General features: G+C 43.6%; 1 protein-coding gene across 4 annotated transcripts in view; it reads left to right on the forward strand.

Annotated features, from left to right (window-relative positions):
* The window catches only part of ATG4A (autophagy related 4A cysteine peptidase), a 63386-nt gene that overhangs the window by 38111 nt on the left and 7137 nt on the right, over positions 1-18138 (forward strand). For all 4 annotated transcript variants that reach the window (XM_004064686.3, XM_063702816.1, XM_063702817.1 and 1 more), the window contains 6 exons: positions 1881-1979; positions 4679-4780; positions 4961-5033; positions 7720-7799; positions 8433-8620; positions 8742-8820. In XM_004064686.3, coding sequence (XP_004064734.1) covers positions 1881-1979; positions 4679-4780; positions 4961-5033; positions 7720-7799; positions 8433-8620; positions 8742-8820 — 621 coding nt within the window. The remainder of the gene's footprint in view (positions 1-1880; positions 1980-4678; positions 4781-4960; positions 5034-7719; positions 7800-8432; positions 8621-8741; positions 8821-18138) is intronic.

An 18138-nucleotide genomic window follows, 5' to 3' on the forward strand; every position in this document is an offset into this window, starting at 1 on the left:
GAAGTGAATATGCTGTCTTCATAAAGGATATACAACACATTTGCAAGTAGGGTGGCCACTTCCTAGTATCATGGCCCTGTAGGAAAAGGGCCTACAAATGGTGAAATCTACTCTTCTAAGAGGAAACTAGAATGAAATCAACCTTTCTGTTCAGTGCCAAAAATGAAGGTCACACAGACTTTTCTTTTCTTTCTTTTTTTTTTTTTTTTTTGAGGCGGAGTCTTGCACTGTCACCCAGGCTGGAGTGCAGTGGCGCGATCTCGGCTCATTGCAAGCTCCGCCTCCTGGGTTCACGCCATTCTCCTGCCTCAGCCTCCCGAGTAGCTGGGACTACAGGCGCCCGCCAACACGCCCGGCTAATTTTTTGTATTTTTAGTAGAGACAGGGTTTCACTGTGTTAGCCAGGATGGTCTCGATCTCCTGACCTCGTGATCCGCCCACCTCGGCCTCCCAAAGTGCTGGGATTATAGGCGTGAGCCACCGCGCCCGGCCCTTTTTTTTTTTTTTTTTTGCTCTCCCCAGAAATACCCCAGTCACTAACAAACAAAAGAACAATCTTTAGTAACCAGTGGTTCTGAACTGTTAACTTTCTCTGGCTGAGGAGCTCTTTGCAAGGCTGGAAAATATTTCTAATTTTACTCTGCCAATATTTTGGCAATAGATGATCTCTTCTTTATGTGGGCCTCATTGCATCTTTTCCATACTAATCTGGCCAATAATCCCAGCATTAGCAAGAGCCAAAAGGCACCCCTTCCAGGTCATAAATTGGCTCCCTCCTTCCCATCTTCTTGTAGTAACTCTCCTTCAGTCCCCACAACTAAAAGAAAGGGGTGACCAACTTGACCCACTTGTCCTACAAGGATGATGACCCCCTTTGAAGTTAGTCTTCTGAGATCATGCTTATAGCATATTTTTCCACTTCCACGCTGGGAAAAGAAAACAATGAAAACAAAATATCCTCTCTGCCATACAAGTTATCTGATTTCATTGGCCCCTTGGAAAAGGATATTGAGCTCACCCTGGCCTCATATGTGGGATTTTCTTTGCATAAGGTGTTCTTAAAATGGAACCTATTGTCTTATTTCGTTTATTAACTAATTTTATACCTTTTAAAGATACATTTCTAATTTATTAATATGGGTTTAAATTATGATCATACTCAAAACATCAAGTATTTGTATCATCCTCTATGGGTTCTAGAACACTTTCACAGATATTCTCTCAGTTCTTACAATACCCACTGATAGTAGGCAGAGTATGTACTATTATGCTCAGCCTATAGGTGAGATTTAGATTAGATAACTAGAGACTGGCCTTCTGATGCCTCATCTAGGGATCTTTCCCCTATTTTACAATGTCCTTCTTGCTGTTCAGATCTTCATAGTGTATATTCAGAATAGTCATGAGCCTTCCAAATCTCTTTGACCATTTTGGTGATTGCCTTTGGTAGTATTTGTTCTTTATCTAAGTAAGACTGGCTTCCCTGAGAATTTCAGGGCCATGCAAGTGAGCTATGCAAGGCCAGGTTTGGGTCTGGCAGATGATGACATGGAATGGACTAAGGGTTGGTATTCATACATGGCAGTCACCTACCAAAATTGCATGTATACCTAGAAGTCTTCAAGCAGAAAACATAAGGGACACATTTAGTTCATTTGCTTGTTTTATGTTTGGCCATAGAACCTGTTTTGGTTGACTCAGCACTATGTTTGCAAGTTCCAACCATATACCCAAATCTTATTTGATCTGTGGGTGTATCTGTCACCTCACTTTTCAGAGTATATATATTTGCCTGTCTTGTGTGAGTCCCAAATATGCTGATGTTTCAGGAAAGGGCAATTTGAGGAACCCATATTAATTCCCTTCCATTTTGCCAACAGGTGGAACGGGCCCTTCATCAGATGCTGGTTGGGGATGTATGCTACGCTGTGGACAGATGATGCTGGCTCAAGCCCTTATCTGTAGACACTTGGGAAGGGGTGAGTTAAATTTGTTTTATAAACTTTCTCAGAGACCTCTGCAGTATCACTTGCTGCTGTTGATTTAGCTTGATGCTGAGCCTTGGGAACACTCAGTAACAAACTTGAGGGTCTTAAAATGCTCTCTGCAAGCTCAAGTGGTGGGGCTGACAAGTCAACAAAGCCCCTCATAAGAAGGAAACAGCTAGTGTTTCCTTGTGAGTCACCAAGCCAGGGAGTTATTTTCCTGGGACAGAACTGAACATCGAGGGAGGTATGTCATTTATCCTTTCCATCTTTGCTATTGTTTGAGTAAGTCCTTAGAAATGCAAGATAACAAAGGGAGCAGGAAGAAGGGTGTGGTGATTAAGTCTGTTTCTTGACCTCGTTTAAGATATCTGCCTGGTGAAGGATGTAAGTGACCTAAAGGAAGTGCATAGAGGGAGCTGGCGCTATTTTGGTTTTGGTTCACTAAGGATGTCCAGCTGATGATGAAGGAATCTTTAAATTTGCTTCCTTGGGAGGACATTTAATTAAGAAAGCCTTCTGATAATGGTTGTTGGAACTATTTTTTTTTTTTTGAGTCGGAGTTTCGCTCTGTCTCCCAGGCTGCAGTGCAGTGGTGCGATCTTGGCTCACTGCAACCTCTGACCCCCGGGTTCAAGCAATTCTCCGCCTCAGCCTCCTGAGTAGCTGGGATTATAAGTGCCTGCTACCACGCCTGGCTGATTTTTGAATTTTTAGTAGAGATGGTGTTTTGCCATGTTGGCCAGGCTGATCTCGAACTCCTGACCTCAGAGGGTCCACCCGCCTTGGCCTCCCAAAGTGCTAGGATTACAGGCATGAGCTACCGCGCCTGGCTGGTTGTTGGAACTCTTGAGTCTTGCTTTCTTAAGACATGTACATACTTCCCTATGGGCATCTGAAGGATGGGGTTGGCTGGATGCCAGTTCAGGCACTTGGGTGAAGGTCCAGTTGGACTTGGGGATGAGAGAGTGAAAGGACACTTTGGGTGAGATTGGGCTGCTGAACTCATTGGCTGTTGCTAATTGAGGTTCAGAAGTATAGAAACATCGTTTTCCTTTTCCCACTGTGCAAACTCACAGATTTTGCTACAGCTTTCAGAGAGGATTGGAGAAGGGCCTAGGGAGGTTTCAGGGCTTGTTACCTTCTCTTCAGGGTTTGGGATATCCTGCTTCCCCTGGATAGTATAATAATTTCCATTTTACAGATGAGGAAACCGAGGCTCAGGGAAGTGATGTGATTTACCCAGGGTAAAACAGCAAGAAATCAAAGATTTGGGGATAAAATAAAGATATTCCAACTCCTTGTCCAGTGATTTCCCTTGTTTATACATGCTTCTTGGTGTAGATCCATTCTTACTATTTAATTTTTTTTCATTTATAACACACTTCAAAATGATTATTTTGGAAGCGAGTTCTGGAAGTAGGGAGCAAACTGGAAAAAAAAAAAAAACTCCACAGTCAGCAATCTCAATTGTTTCAATACAAAATCAAGTAGCAGGAAGAAGTTGGAAATAGATCTTGTAGCTAAGATGAGTTAAAAGAGTAATTTTGTAAAGATGTCTTTTGGATTGTTTCCTATTCAGCTATTTTAAAATTAAGGTAGAGTATTCACTTGCCATTGTCGTCAGTGAATATTTAGTGCTATTTAGCAGCCAGCTAATTAGGATTTCCCCAGAATTGGACAATTTGGTAGCTAATGAAAAGAAGTTGGATGTGGTTCACCCTCTGAGGGCTGTGCTGGATCCAAAGTTAAAAACTTTGGTTTTAGAAACACTAGAAGCAAAAGACAACTGAAGAGTCTGGAGATAATGGCCTTTGGCTTCAAGTGTAGTTCAGTCTTTATTTCAAACTCTTTAAAACCTCAGGAGAAAAATTTGTCTTGGACGCAAACTAAGCCTCAAAAATCTGTCCCATTAGACAGCGTTTCTAGAGCTGAGAGGATTGCAGTGATTACATAGAGTTTTTGCAGTTGTCCTCAGCAAGTTACGAATGGCCTCTGTAGGATTTAGGGGGCTGTGCTGAAGGCACAGATGGTATCCGTACAGATGCAGTTACTTTGGCATTGGTCTTAGGGAAACCTTGAACACCTGATAGCAAAGGTATTTGTTTTCCCAAAGCTCATCATGGACTTTTTAAAAGGTGGTGTAAAAACGACAGCATGCAATTTTTTTTAAGCTTCCTTAGTTGTGAGCTGTGTATATTCCCCTGTGAACTGTCGTATATCAGAATAGCACTTCTTACCCGTGAGATCCTTTTGTCAATGCTGCCAAAATATAAGAGCAAAAGCCATTGCTGTCTATGTGGAGATGAGATGCTATGGCATCTGGCTTATATACCGATGTACTGCCGGGCTTTGTGGTGACCTCCTGTTCACTGAGTAACTGGCCAGAAAGGCCTTTGTGACATTGTTTTTATGTAATATTTATCCAGCTCCAGCCCTTGGGTTAAGTCAGTTCCTTGGTCAACTTCTTGTTTTGCTTTTACTTTATACCCACTGAGTCCTTGAAAGCAATCACTTTCCAGATGTCTTTGTCATCAAAATGAAAGATACTTAGAAATGTTCTAACTTGGTCATCCCTGCCTTCTAGATGTGGTGCCTTTGTTTTCCTTCTAACTTTGTAGTTACAATAAAAGTGCAGAGAGGTAATAAACAGTTATAAAAATGTTTCTAACCCATTTTTTTTTCTTAAAAAGACTGGAGCTGGGAGAAACAAAAAGAACAACCCAAAGAATACCAACGCATCCTACAGTGCTTCTTAGATAGAAAAGATTGTTGCTACTCTATCCATCAAATGGGTAAGGTCATAAATCAATAGTTTAAAGGCAGTGCCTATTCCTGTTCCTTCTCTTCCCTTGCCTTATATGTGGCTCCATTAAGTTGTCCATCTGCTTAATTATTTATGCAAAAAATTAAGATTTTGTGGCTTATTGGAAGATCTTTTGCTAACATGTTATTTTTTTCCACACTAAAAACAGCACAAATGGGTGTAGGAGAAGGGAAATCAATTGGAGAATGGTTTGGACCAAATACAGTTGCACAGGTGTTAAAGTAAGTAAAAGAGTCTGGCATCTGCCTTATTCTGCTGTCTCCTATGCTTCCCTCCCTAGACAACTAATCCTCCCATCAACCGAGGTATTCTTGCAATCCCGCTAAGCTACTCCTCCCACTAAACCATCAAATATCTGCCATTTTGCTCAGATGGCTCTTTGAAATGTGTAAGCATGGATATCTGTCTTGGTGTTGGTGTATCAGAGTTATATTCACTGGTAGCAGTATATGTGGCTGTATCCTAGGACTCATTCAGTGTCTCATGCTACAGATTGATGCTCATGTGCCTGGGAGCCATTGGCCTGAGGGTCCCTTTGAAGCCAAAAGTTTCATACTAAGTGGTAGAGGCTAAGCCAGCCTAAGCAAGAAATGGACCCCCACAGGGCTCCCACATGCACTACATAATATTTAAAAACCCTGTTCATTCAGCATTTTCTGTGTACCTTTACTGTGCTAAATTCTGGGGGTGCAGAAATAAACTTGACACAGTCCTTGCCTCGAGGAACTCACCACCTGTTGGGGGCGACAAACCCCAGGGAAGTCTTGGAATCAGTTTGTCATCTCATAGCAGACTCAAGGTGTCCCAGTGTGGTATTTTTCCAGTTGTCTTGTTAAATTCCAGAATTCACCTCCCACAGCAAGAGGCAAGGTGGAGAGGTCAGGACCAACTTTTTGAAAGCAAACGGGGTGAGTGATGTTAGTACTTACACCTGCAGACCACCTTACCTGTTGTCACTCTCCTTCCTAACAACCTATCACTGGATGGAAACTCCATGAGGGCAGAGATTGTATTTATCTTGTTCACTCTGTAACACTAGCACATAGAACTGCCTGGCATGCATAAGTACTCAATAAATGCTCGATGAATACATGAAAATGGCAGCCAGAATCTGAGGCCAGATTTAGGGATCAGAAGATTGAAACCTTCTGGCCTCCTTTGGTGTAGAATATTAAGCTCCTGGGCATTATGGGGGAACCTATTCCATGCAAAGTACAGACAGGACCCTGTTTCCATTACTAACCAGTCTTCAGTGAACTAGAATGCTTTGGGAATGTGTCTGTGAGGGGAGTGGCCTGGATTTTTTGGGGACCCAAGGAAAATCTGTATTGACTTTACTCCTTCCTAACAATGTAACCTCTCTGAGGCTGCTCTCTTGCCATAGTCAGAGTGCCTTTTGGGCATCGCTGACTCTGCTGAGTGAAAATCTGGTAGGATTTCAGGAATCACTGTATGAACGTAGTGTGGAAAGTATAAGAGATTAGAATGGCTGTGCTGAGCCCAAAACCCGGCTTGAAATGGTTGGTGTTAAAATAACATCCCTCAGAATTTGCTTCTTTCTTCTAAATTTTAAGGTTACCAACAACAAAGTGGAAACCTAGATTTTTTTTTTTTTTTTTTAGGACAGAGTCTCACTCTGTCGCCCAGGCTGGAGTGCAGTGGCACAATCTCGGCTCACTGCAACCTCCACCTCCCACGGTCAAGCATTCTCCTGTCTCAGCCTCCCGAGTAGCTGGGATTACAGGTGGCTGCTACCACACCCAGCTAATTTTTGTATTTTTAGTAGAGATGGAGTTTCACCATGTTAGCCAGGCTGGTCTCGAACTTCTGACCTTGTGATCCACCCGTCTCAACCTCCCAAAGTGCTGGGATTACAGGCGTGAGCCACCACGCCTGGTGTAGATTTTTTTAAAGAATGTAAATGGGTTCCAATTCATCATGATCATTAGCATTAACAACAGCATATTATTATTATTATTATATTATTGTTATTATTCTGGGGAAAGATAATACATCAAAATGAATGAAGTACAAGGGTGATGGTAGTTAACCTCTTTCTGGGAGCTACCTGGTAGAGAGAATGTGTTTTCTTTGGTCCAGTGAGACTGGGTTTTACCCACACATCCCAGACGTAGCCAGGTTAAACATGGCCTTACTTAACTGGCAAGGAAAGAAGAAGGAAAGGGAGAAACAGGCAGGGTACTTTACATAGACTTCAGATCATCTCTCTTTTAAAGGGGTTTTCTTTCTAATACACCATAAAGTCCTACAGTTCAGCATGGTGGCTCTCTTCAGCTGCTGACCAGTAAAGCTTGGCACCCGAGTCAATCTGCAGCCTATGTCACTTGAGAGGCATTCTCAGGGCAGCTGGGGAACAGTGGAAGTAATCTCTCTCTCTTTCCCCTCCACCCACTGTCTCTATCTCTGGGTTTACCTGGAACATATTCTCCATATTATCTATGATCCCAAACAAATATCTATTTTTTAAGGACAGCTTCCTTTTTAAAAGTTTTTTTTACAGTTTCCCTTTTGTAAAATAAAAATTCAGTAAGTCAGAATGTCTTTTATTTAAGAAAACAAAGTCTCTTGGGACTTTGAGAGCAGATGCATGGGTAACTTTTCTTTTTTCCCCAGTAGGTGTCCCATCATTTTGTGAAGTAGACTTCTCCAGGTTGTAAAGCAGAAACTTCTTTTTGAGGTTCAGATACAGTGACTCTGTGGCATTCTCAAGGTCTCTAGACATGGAGCATCCCAGAGCTCTGGCAAAGAAGCCAGAGCTGACCTGAACACCAGCTTTTCTATGGCTCAGTGTTTGGTGACTTTAGGAACACTGGGCATAAATTGTACTGTTTTCTGCTGATATTTCCATCTTCCCAAATTGTGACTTCATTATACATTGCTTTGCAGAAAACTTGCTTTATTTGACGAATGGAATTCCTTGGCTGTTTATGTTTCAATGGATAACACAGTGGTCATTGAAGATATCAGTGAGTTACCAGCCTGTTTAACTTCCCAGCTGATGGGTGATGAGTTCCTCCCTCACCATTCAGTATTCTGGGGCTCAAGAGAGTCTCTCTGGTCTTCCCCACCAGGGCAGGGGAGCTTAGGGGAGCACAGGGCTCTGATTCTCTTTCTTTTCAGCTTTCTGAGAGAGAGAACACCATTATAGGGGCCTTGCTCCTCCTCAGTGAGGTACCACACTCCTTCCCTGCAGAAAACACAAAGTGTGTATAATAATTTATTCAACCACCAACACATCTTTCATGGAGGCTCACCCTTGTCCAGGCGTGTGATTCCTGCACTGAGGAGTGACAGCAACCTAAAGATACAGTCCCTGTCTCAAAGGCCCTGGCAGACTTGAGAAATGAGATTCTTCCAATAAGCCCAGAATCCCTATTGGGAGCTAAACAAGTACCCAGTGGCCAGAATGAAGAGCATGAGCCCTAGAGGAATGGCCTGGGCTTTGTGCAGGCGGGGAGTCAGCTGAGCCCTGGTGGCAGAGGAGAGGGCCTTCTAGGCAGGGTGGGGGGCATGTGAGGTTCCCCTTAGTTTTGATATTGGAATATCTTCTAGGGCTGAAGACTCCTTACTTATCCAATATTCTGTTCTTCCATTTCTAGAAAAAATGTGCCGTGTCCTTCCCTTGAGTGCTGACACAGCTGGTGACAGGCCTCCCGATTCTTTAACTGCTTCAAACCAGAGTAAGGGCACCTCTGCCTACTGCTCAGCCTGGAAACCCCTGCTGCTCATTGTGCCCCTTCGCCTGGGCATAAACCAAATCAATCCTGTCTATGTTGATGCATTCAAAGTAAGTCACTTCTTTCCCTGAGCCCATTGCTGCCTGCCCATCACACCACCATCTCAGCACAGAGATCCGTGAGCAGCAGTCCACAAGTGAGTTGAGAATCTTGCATTGTCTTTCTCTCCAGGAGTGTTTTAAGATGCCACAGTCTTTAGGGGCATTAGGAGGAAAACCAAATAACGCGTATTATTTCATAGGATTCTTAGGTAAGAAAGGAGGAATCACAAGTAAGTCATCGTGGGCTAGGGGAGGGCGTGGGGACAAGGTTTGCATGGGAGACCAGGCAATTCCAGTTAGTGGGTTCCCGTCTAGCCCAGGAATGCCGTGGCCTCTGGTCAGCTCCTTCTGTCTCCGGCCTAACTGATGGAGAGTGATGTTTCTGTGTGCCTGATGGAAAGCAGGTCCAATTTCAATGCCTTTACTTCCTTGCTTCTTGATAAGATGGTTCCATTGTTTTCCCACTGGATAGCACCAAGGTCATAGCATTGCTCCAGCACGTCTCTCTCCTGCCCGTGGAGCCCAGGGTGGTGGAATTTCAATCCCTTGGCTTTGCCAATATCTCTCTTATTAGGGCCTACTGGCTCATTGTTCAGAGCTGTGACAGGATGGGAATTGGAGGAGGCAAAGACAGAAGTACCCCTTTCCTGAGAATGGGGGCTAAGCCTTAAAACCACTAACCTCTTAATGTGGACCCGAGCAAGCAACCCAACATTCCCTGCATAGGAAGGCACCTCTGGAAACCCAGTCTCTTTACTCACTAGCTGTGACCAGAGACATCTGAGGTCCTTGGTACACAAGGTAAGCTAGCCTAGTGCTTCTGAAGCTTTAGCATGCACATGAATCACCTTGAGAGCCTATTGGAGTGCAGGTTCAGTAGGTCTTGGGTGCGGTCTGAGTTTCTGCATTTCTAACTAGGTGGTGCCGATGCTGCTGGTCCACAGACCACACTTTGCATACCCAGGGCCTAAACACCTGGTTAGTGTTGAAGAGCATAAGTTAGAGAGTGATGTGGCCAGGAAAATTTGGTACAGGACACCTGTTGCAGGGGTGGAGTGGTCTGAGACTTGGCCTCAAGAAAGTTATGAGGTCAGATTGGTTGACAGACAAAGGAGAGCTACAGGAGTTACAAGGGAATGGCATGAGGGCACGTGCAAAGGACAGGGCGGAGATGGCCTTAGTTATCCTCCCCAACACATCTCCTCTTGGACATTCAGGGAGGTGAGGTGGGATGGGAACAGACACACGTGGCTTTGCATGCCAATCCCCCACTTGCTAGCTGTGTGACTTCAGGAAAAAGATATCAATATTCAGTCTCAGGTTCCTATTATGTAAAATAGGGCTAATGCCTGACTCGCCCTGTTGTCATCTTACAGTAAAGTGTTCATCAAAGAGCCAGGCATATAGGACAGTCACTGAAAGGTGGCTGCACCTTGCTTTACCCCAATACCTATTTCCTTTGCCAGCCCCTTCTTCCTCTCTAGGTTGGGGGGTGTGGAGCAGGGCGTGGGGATTGCACAGCTGCCTCTGCTCTCTCTAATGCTGCCATCTATTGGTTGAGCCCAAGAATTACAGCTAAATGGAAAATGTGGAGCCTGTAAAGGCTTTTATTTTTCTAAGTATAAAACCTAGTGTTTGGGGTTCTGCAAAATCAGATGCCCTCTGTTCCTAAGCATTTGGGTTCAAAGAAAATGTTGCAAAAAATAGATTTCCACTTGCTCATGCATGACTTAGTCTGTTCAGGCGGCTATAACAGAATAGTATAGACTAGGTGGCTTTATAAACAACAGAAATTTATGTCTCACTGTTCTGGAGGCTGGAGGTCCAAGATCCAGGCACTGGCAGATTTGGTGTCTGGTGAGAGCCCACTTCCAGGTTCATAGATGGCTGTTTTCTTGCTGTGTCCTCAAATGGCAGAAGAGGCAAAGGAGCTTTCTGGAGTCTCTTTTATGAGGGCACTAATCCATTCATAGGGGCTCCACCCTCATGACTAAATCACCTCCCAAAGACCCCACTTCCTAATACCATCATATTGGGGATTAGGATTTCAACATATGAATTTTAGGGAGACATAAACATTCAGTCCACAACAGTGTTTGAGGACAGCTTTGAAACAGATTAGAAAATAACTTTGGAGGAATCTCAGTGAATAGTGTGTGTGATTCCTGGGTGCCCTGGCCTCCCTATCCCAAGTTACCTACAGAGAATTTCTCCAAGTTGGTGTAGCCCTCCTGTTTCTTGAGGCCACTGGGTCAGAGTAGCTTTTGTGAAGTTTGACTACTCATTAAAAAGATGTGGGCAATCCTCAGTTCTTTAATACCCCAAGACAGAGGTTCACATAGTGCCCATTTGCCTGTTAACTTTTATAAGTCCTTTGTGCAAACTTCACTTGAGGGCTTTAAGTCCCTCCGACTCCCCTTTTCTGACTCACACCCTTACTGTTTGAGGTTGAGTGGTCCAGATTGGCAGAATTTCTGAAGGGAGGGAAGAGATGCAAATTGCCATTTTCTAAATAGTTGTCCTGTTCCAGAGACTTCGCAAAGTATATTATCTCTCTGTCTACACATATATATACACACACACACACACACACATTTATACATATATATACATATATATACATTATATATATAAAATATATATAAAATGTATTACATATACATATACATACATATACATATACAAAGTATTATATACATTTTATAAATATATAAAATGTATAAATATATATATAAAATACATTGTATATATAAATAAATGTATATATAAAATACATTGTATATATAAATGTATATATAAAATAATATATAAATATATAAAATAAATGTATATATAAAATATATATAAAATGTATTACATATACATACACAAAGTATTACATATACATTTTATATATATAATGTATTACATATACAAATACATACAAAAAGTATTACATATACAAATACATACACAAAGTATTACATATACATATACGTATACATATATATATATATATATCACTAAGGAATGGTGCCATATTGAGGGCTCAGTGTTGATCTCTGCTGCTGGCAAATTGGGCACTCAGCAGGGGCCGTAGCCAGGTCAGCCTTGGTGAGTGGAAGTCCATGTTGCTGAACCCATGTGTAACCTCTATCCCTGCCACCATGGCCACTTTGTTCATGGGCCCATTGGGTGATGACACGGGTGGCTGAGGAAAAAGGCTGAGTGGTGTCCACAGAATGGGTCATCCTATCTACTTGATTATTAATCAAGAATACACGCAATATTTCTGTGAGGTAGAGACTGTTATTTATGTTTTACATGCAGTGAAACTAAGAGCTAAAATTAAGAGAGATTAAAAAGTTATTTCTTCAAGGTGATTCTGTTAGAAAGTGGTGAAGCCAAGAGTCGATCCCAATTTGGTCATCTCTACCTACCACCTTCCATTGCTCCCCCAGGGCCCTCCTGCCCAGTGGGAAGCTGAGAGAGCTCTAGGTGTGGGAGGATATGGCCAGGATGACACTCTGGCCTTCAAATTTTGCCTGCTTAGAGAGAAGGAGATGTTGGTTCCTTGCACTTGGGTATAGGTTGCCACCTGGAGATCCATAGCATTAGCCCTGTCTCTGCAGGTGGTTGGTCAGCCTGCCTCTTCACTCCAGGTCTCACTGGAGACCTTTGTTTAGTCCCCAGATCATTTCTAGAGCTTTTTACATCTATTGTATATCTTTTTTTAAAAATTTTTGTTCCAGATTCAGGAGGTACATGTGTTTGTTTATTACATAGTTATTACATGTGTAATGGTGGGGATTGGGCTTCTAGTATACCTGTCGCCCAAATATTGAGCATTGTACCCCAATGGATGATGATTAGATAAATAAAATGTGTTATATACACCATGGAATACTATGTGGCCATAAAAAGTAATGAAATCATGTCCTCTGAAGCAACATGGATGGAGCTGGAGGCCATTATCCTAAGTGTACTATATCTTTTATAAGCACTCTCAGAAATGATGCAGCTTGTGGCAGCTTGTGGCCAGGCGCAGTGGCTCACACTTGTAATCCCAGCACTTTAGGAGGCCAAGGCAGGTGGATCGCCTGAGCTCAGGAGTTCGAGACCAGCCTGGGCAACATGGTGAAATGCCGTCTATACCAAAAATACAAAAAATTAGCTGGATGTGGTGGCGCATGCCTATAGACCCAGCTACTTGGAAGGCTGGGATGGAGATCGCTTCCAAGCAGATCGCTTGAGCCCAGGAGGTCAAGGCTGCAGTGAGCCAAGATTGTGCCACTGCACTCCAGCCTGGGAGACAGATTGTATTAGTCAGGGTTCTCTAGAGGGCCAGAACTAATGGAATATATATACATATATATATGTGTGAATATATATATGTGTGTGTGTGTATATAACATACATACACACACACACACACACACACACATATATATGTAAAGGGGAGTTTATTAAGTATTAACTCACATGATCACAAAGTCCCACAATAGGCCATCTGCAGGCTGAGGAGCAAGGAGAGCCAGTCTGAGTTCCAAAACTGAAGAACTTGGAGTCTGATGTTTGAGGGCAGGAAGCATCCAGCATGGAGAAAGATGTAGACTGGGAGGCTAGGCCCATCTCTCTTTTTCACATTTTTCTGCCTGCCACCCTGGCAGCTGGTTAGATTGTGCCCACCTGATTAAGAGTGGGTCTGCCTTTCCCAGCCCACTGATTCAAATATTAATCTGCTTTGGCAACACCCTCACAGGCACACCCAGGATCAGTACTTTGTCTCCTTCAATCCAATCAAGTTGACACTCAGTATTAACCATCACAAGTCCACCCCTTGTCAACTTGAACCCATATACATATCCTGAGATCATGCATCATCTTCAAATAAAGACAATAATAAGGTCATAATTTGCCAAACATAATACAACTATCCTTCGTACAACTGGAAACGCACCAATCCCCAACCCAAATACTATTACATGAACTTAATAATACTTAAATGCTGATGTGAAGTCAATAAATCTTATGTCACATGATAAAGGAGAAAGGAAATAAAATGAGAATATTTTCTTAGTACAAGTGTATACATGCACAAACATATTTTTAACAAAAGAAGGAGGAAATGTTCATGACAATTGCAGTCCTCGTTTCTGTAGCTGGTCACGTGGTCGTAGCTAGTATTGATGACTACCTACTTTTACTACCTATTCTGTATTCCCTTTGCCGTCAGTAAACACTTCAGCAGGTCATGTTTTTTTTCCTGGTGGAGTGACCCAAACCTTCATTCCTGAAGGGTCTGGGCCATTTGTAGTCCTGCCTGGATTGGGCTGTTGTAGTTTCCCATTGACCTTAATCACAGGGCATGGTAATACTAAGAGACACCCAAATGGATCTCCTGTATTCCATGCATACTTTTTCTTACCTCCATTGTGGGGTAGTAGACTGATTTCATCTTGATAGTCTGAGTCAGTCACCCCAGCCAACACTATAACTCCCTTATTAGCCTGTTGACGTAAAGGGAAGAGGAGCCCAAAGTGTCCAGGTGGCAATCTTAACTTCCGGTTTAATGGAACTGTTGTGTCTCCTGATGGCAGCATTCCTTCCTCTGGAACTAAGAACTCTAGGCCAGCAGAACGTAATGTCGGGGGAACAGGAAGCAAAAATTTTGCTGGTGGATCACTGGGGCTGGTGGTGAGTGGTGCCACTTCCACTTCCACTCCTTGATTCCTGGACCTGTGAATCCTGGCTATGAGAGAAAGAGTACCATATATTGAATGCTAATTCAGAGCTTACACAGCCTTCTGGAAAACTTTGCCCCAGGCCTACAAAGTATTGTCACCTAGTTGGCATTGTAATTGTAACTTCAAAATGAAATTCCACCATTCTATCAATCCAGCTGCTTCAGGCTGATGGGGAACATGGTAAGACTAGTGAATTCCATGAGAATGAGCTCACTGCCACACTTTCTTAGCCATAAAGTGAGTGCCTTGGTCAGAGTCTGTGTGGGATACCAAGATGTTGGATAAGGCTGATGGGGAACATGGTAAGACCAGTGAATTCCATGAGAATGAGCCCACTGCCACACTTTCTTAGCCATAAAGTGAGTGCCTTGGTCAGAGCTGTGTGGAATACCATGAAGGTGGATAAGGCATTCTGTGAGTCCATGGATGGGAGTCTTGGCAGAAGCATTGCATACAGGATAGGTAAACCCATATGTGGACTAAGTGTTTATTCCAGTGAGGATAAATCTCTGCCCTTTCCGTGATGGAAGAAGCCCAATATAATCAACCTGCCACCAGGTAGCTGGCTGATCACCCTGAGGAATGGTGCTATATTGAGGGCTCAGTGTTGGTCTCTGCTGCTGGCAAATTGGGCACTCAGCAGGGGCTGTAGCCAGGTCACCCTTGGTGAGTGGAAGTCCATGTTGCTGAACCCATGTGTAACCTCCATCCCTGCCACCATGGCCACTTTGTTCATGGGCCCATTGGGTGATGACACGGGTGGCTGGGGAAAGAGGCTGAGTGGTATCCACAGAATGGGTCATCCTATCTACTTGATTATTAAAATTCTCCTCTCCTGAGGTCACCCATTGGTGAGTACTCACATGGCATACAAATATCTTCACAGTTTTTGACCACTCAGAGAGGTCCATCCACATACCTCTTCCCCAAATTTGGCACCAATTTCCCAATCATGCTTCTTCCAAGTCCCTGACCATCCAGTCAAACCATTGACTATAGTCTATGAATTAGTATATAATCGCACATATGGCCGTTTCTCCTTCCATGCAAAGTGCACAACCAGGTGCACTGCTCGAAGTTATGCCCACTGGAAAGATTTCCCTTCAATGGGTCAGAGTAACACACCCAAATGAGGAATGTGTTGCCTCCAAAATCCAAATAGGCCCAAAAGGCATTGTGCCTCTTTCTTGGTTGTAGGAGGGGCCAATTGCAGCAACTTATCCTTCACCTTAGAAAGAATATCTTGACAGGCCCCACACCACTGACCCCTAGAAATTTTACTGAAGTAGAAGGTCCCTGAATTTTAGTCAGATTTATTTCCCATCCTCTGGCATGCAAATGTCTTACCAATAAGTCCAGTGTGTTTGCTACTTTTTGCTCACTGGATCCAGTCAGCATAATGTCATCAATGTAATGGACCAGTGTGGAAGTGAAAAGCGATCAAGGTCTCTCCAAATAAGATTATGACACAAAGACGGAGAGTTCATATGCCCCTGAGGTAGGACAGTAAAGATATATTGCTGGCCTTGCCGGCTGAAGGCAAATTGCTTCTGGTGGGCCTCATGGACAGGAATGGACAAAAAGGCATTTGCCAAGTCAATAGCTGCATACCAGGTACCAGGAGATGTGTTAATTTGCTCGAGCAATGAAGCCACATCTGGTACAGCAGCTGCAATTGGAGTCACCACTTGGTTAAGCTTACAATAATCCACTGTCATTCTCCAAGATCCATCTGTCTTCTGCACAGGCCAAATGGGAAAGTTGAACTGGGATGTGGTGGGAATCACCACCTCTGTGTCTTTCAGGTCCTTGATGGTGGCACTAATCTCTGCAATCCCTCCAGGGATGCAATATTGTTTTTTATTTACTATTTTCCTAGGTAGAGGAAGCTCTAATGGCTTCCATTTGGCCTTTCTCACTGTAATAGCCCTCACCCTACCAGTCAGGGAGCCAATGTAGGGGTTCTACCAGCTGCTAAGTATGTCTATGCCAATTATACATTCTGGCACTGGGGCAATGACCACGGGATGAGTCTGGGGACCCACTGGGCCCATTGTAAGTTGCACCTGAACTAAAACTCCATTAATTACCTGACCTCCATAAGCCCCTACTTTAACTGGAGGACCACAATGATATTTTGGGTTCCCTGGAATCAATGTCAGCTCAGAGCCAGTGTCCAGTAGGCCCTGAAATGTCTGATCATTTCCCTTCCCCCAATGCACAGTTACCCTGCTAAAAGGCCAGAGGTCTCCTTGGGGAAGGATGGGAGAGCGATTCACTGCATAAATTGTCAGTAATATAGTGAGGTCCTTCCTCAAGGGGACCCGGCCTCCCCTTCATTCAAGGGGTTCTGGGTCTGTAAACTGGCTCAAGTCTGGAAATTGATTGATGGGCTGTGATTCTCTGTTTCTGTAATTCAAATTAGTCTTTTGTGCATTCGACCTAGAAGTTTTCTGCTTATATAAATTAAGTAGGAATGCAGTAGGCTTCCTATCAATTTCACTTCTAGGAACACCATGATTAATTAGCAAATGCCAGAGCTCTACACGAGTCAGACTATTCTGATTGCAGTAGTCTGAAAGCAATAGTCAGACTATTGCTTTGCCTCTGCTGTCCATTACGGTAGCTATGCCCACCTTGCCTTTGATGGTTGAGTGCTGCCACTTGGCCCCTGCCACCTCAGGATCCAATTATTCCCATTATATTTAAATTTTGTAGTTGAGTGACGCAGTTCCCACTGTTAGATCTGACATACAGAGAAGAGCAATTACAGTACTCTTCGAAGATGCATGTTCTGCCCTCACAAATCTATTTTGCAAGGCATTGATCAAGGGTATATCTTCTGGACCCTCCCAGCTGGGATGAATAGGTCTGAAGTGACTAATCCACTCCACCATCCCAATCTCCCTAAGCCTTTGGATCCCTTCCTCTACATAAAACCAAGGGAGATCAGGCATTTCCATCTCGTTCACAGTGGGCCATCTTTTAATCCATATTTCAGCTAACCAAGCAAATAAGCTATTAGAACCTTTTTTAACTCCCCGAGCTGCAACATTAAATGCAGAGTCTCTAACATAGTGGGCCCAAATCAATAAATTCAGCCTGATCCAACTCTGTGTTCGTTCCACCATTATCCCACACCCTTAATATCCATGCCCATGCCTGTTCTCCAGGTTTCTGTTTATATAAATTAGAAAACTCAAGCAGTTATTTTTGAGTATAGTGCACCTCCTCATGGGTCACACTCTCAACCTCACCTCCAGGAGCCCACCAGGACTTTAGTCTAGTTGAAGTCTGGAAGCAAACAGGGGTGTTGGGGGTGGCTCCTGAGGAGAATCAACATTATCTTGCCTGGCAACTGCCTCAGAGGAGGCCATCACTGTTGCTTCACGCAGCACAGGGTTTATCTCCTCAGTCAAAGGTGGAAAGGCTGATGACAGGATGGTCCGGGGAGGGGATGTTGCCACTACTGGAGATGGGGAAGCTGTTTCTTCTGGCAAAAAAAGTTCATCGGAGTTTACAAACTCAGTGTCCCCAGCTTCATCAGGGTCCTCCCACACATTCCCATTCCAAGTTGCAGGGTCCCATTCTTTTCCAATCAATGCCCTCACTTTAACAGTAGACACCTGGCGAGGCTGTGCATGCACCTTTTGTTGGAGGCCAGTCACTCGCATGATAAGAGCTTGTGTCTGTTTTTCCACAATTTCAGCTCTTTCTCTACAGGAGATAAGACTCTCACTTAGGGCAATCTTAGCAGATTTTAGGTTCAATATCTGCTTCTGAAGCCTGGAGCTAGAATCC

Source organism: Gorilla gorilla, chromosome X (assembly GCF_029281585.2).
Source record: "Gorilla gorilla gorilla isolate KB3781 chromosome X, NHGRI_mGorGor1-v2.1_pri, whole genome shotgun sequence".
Classification (NCBI taxonomy): domain Eukaryota; kingdom Metazoa; phylum Chordata; class Mammalia; order Primates; family Hominidae; genus Gorilla; species Gorilla gorilla.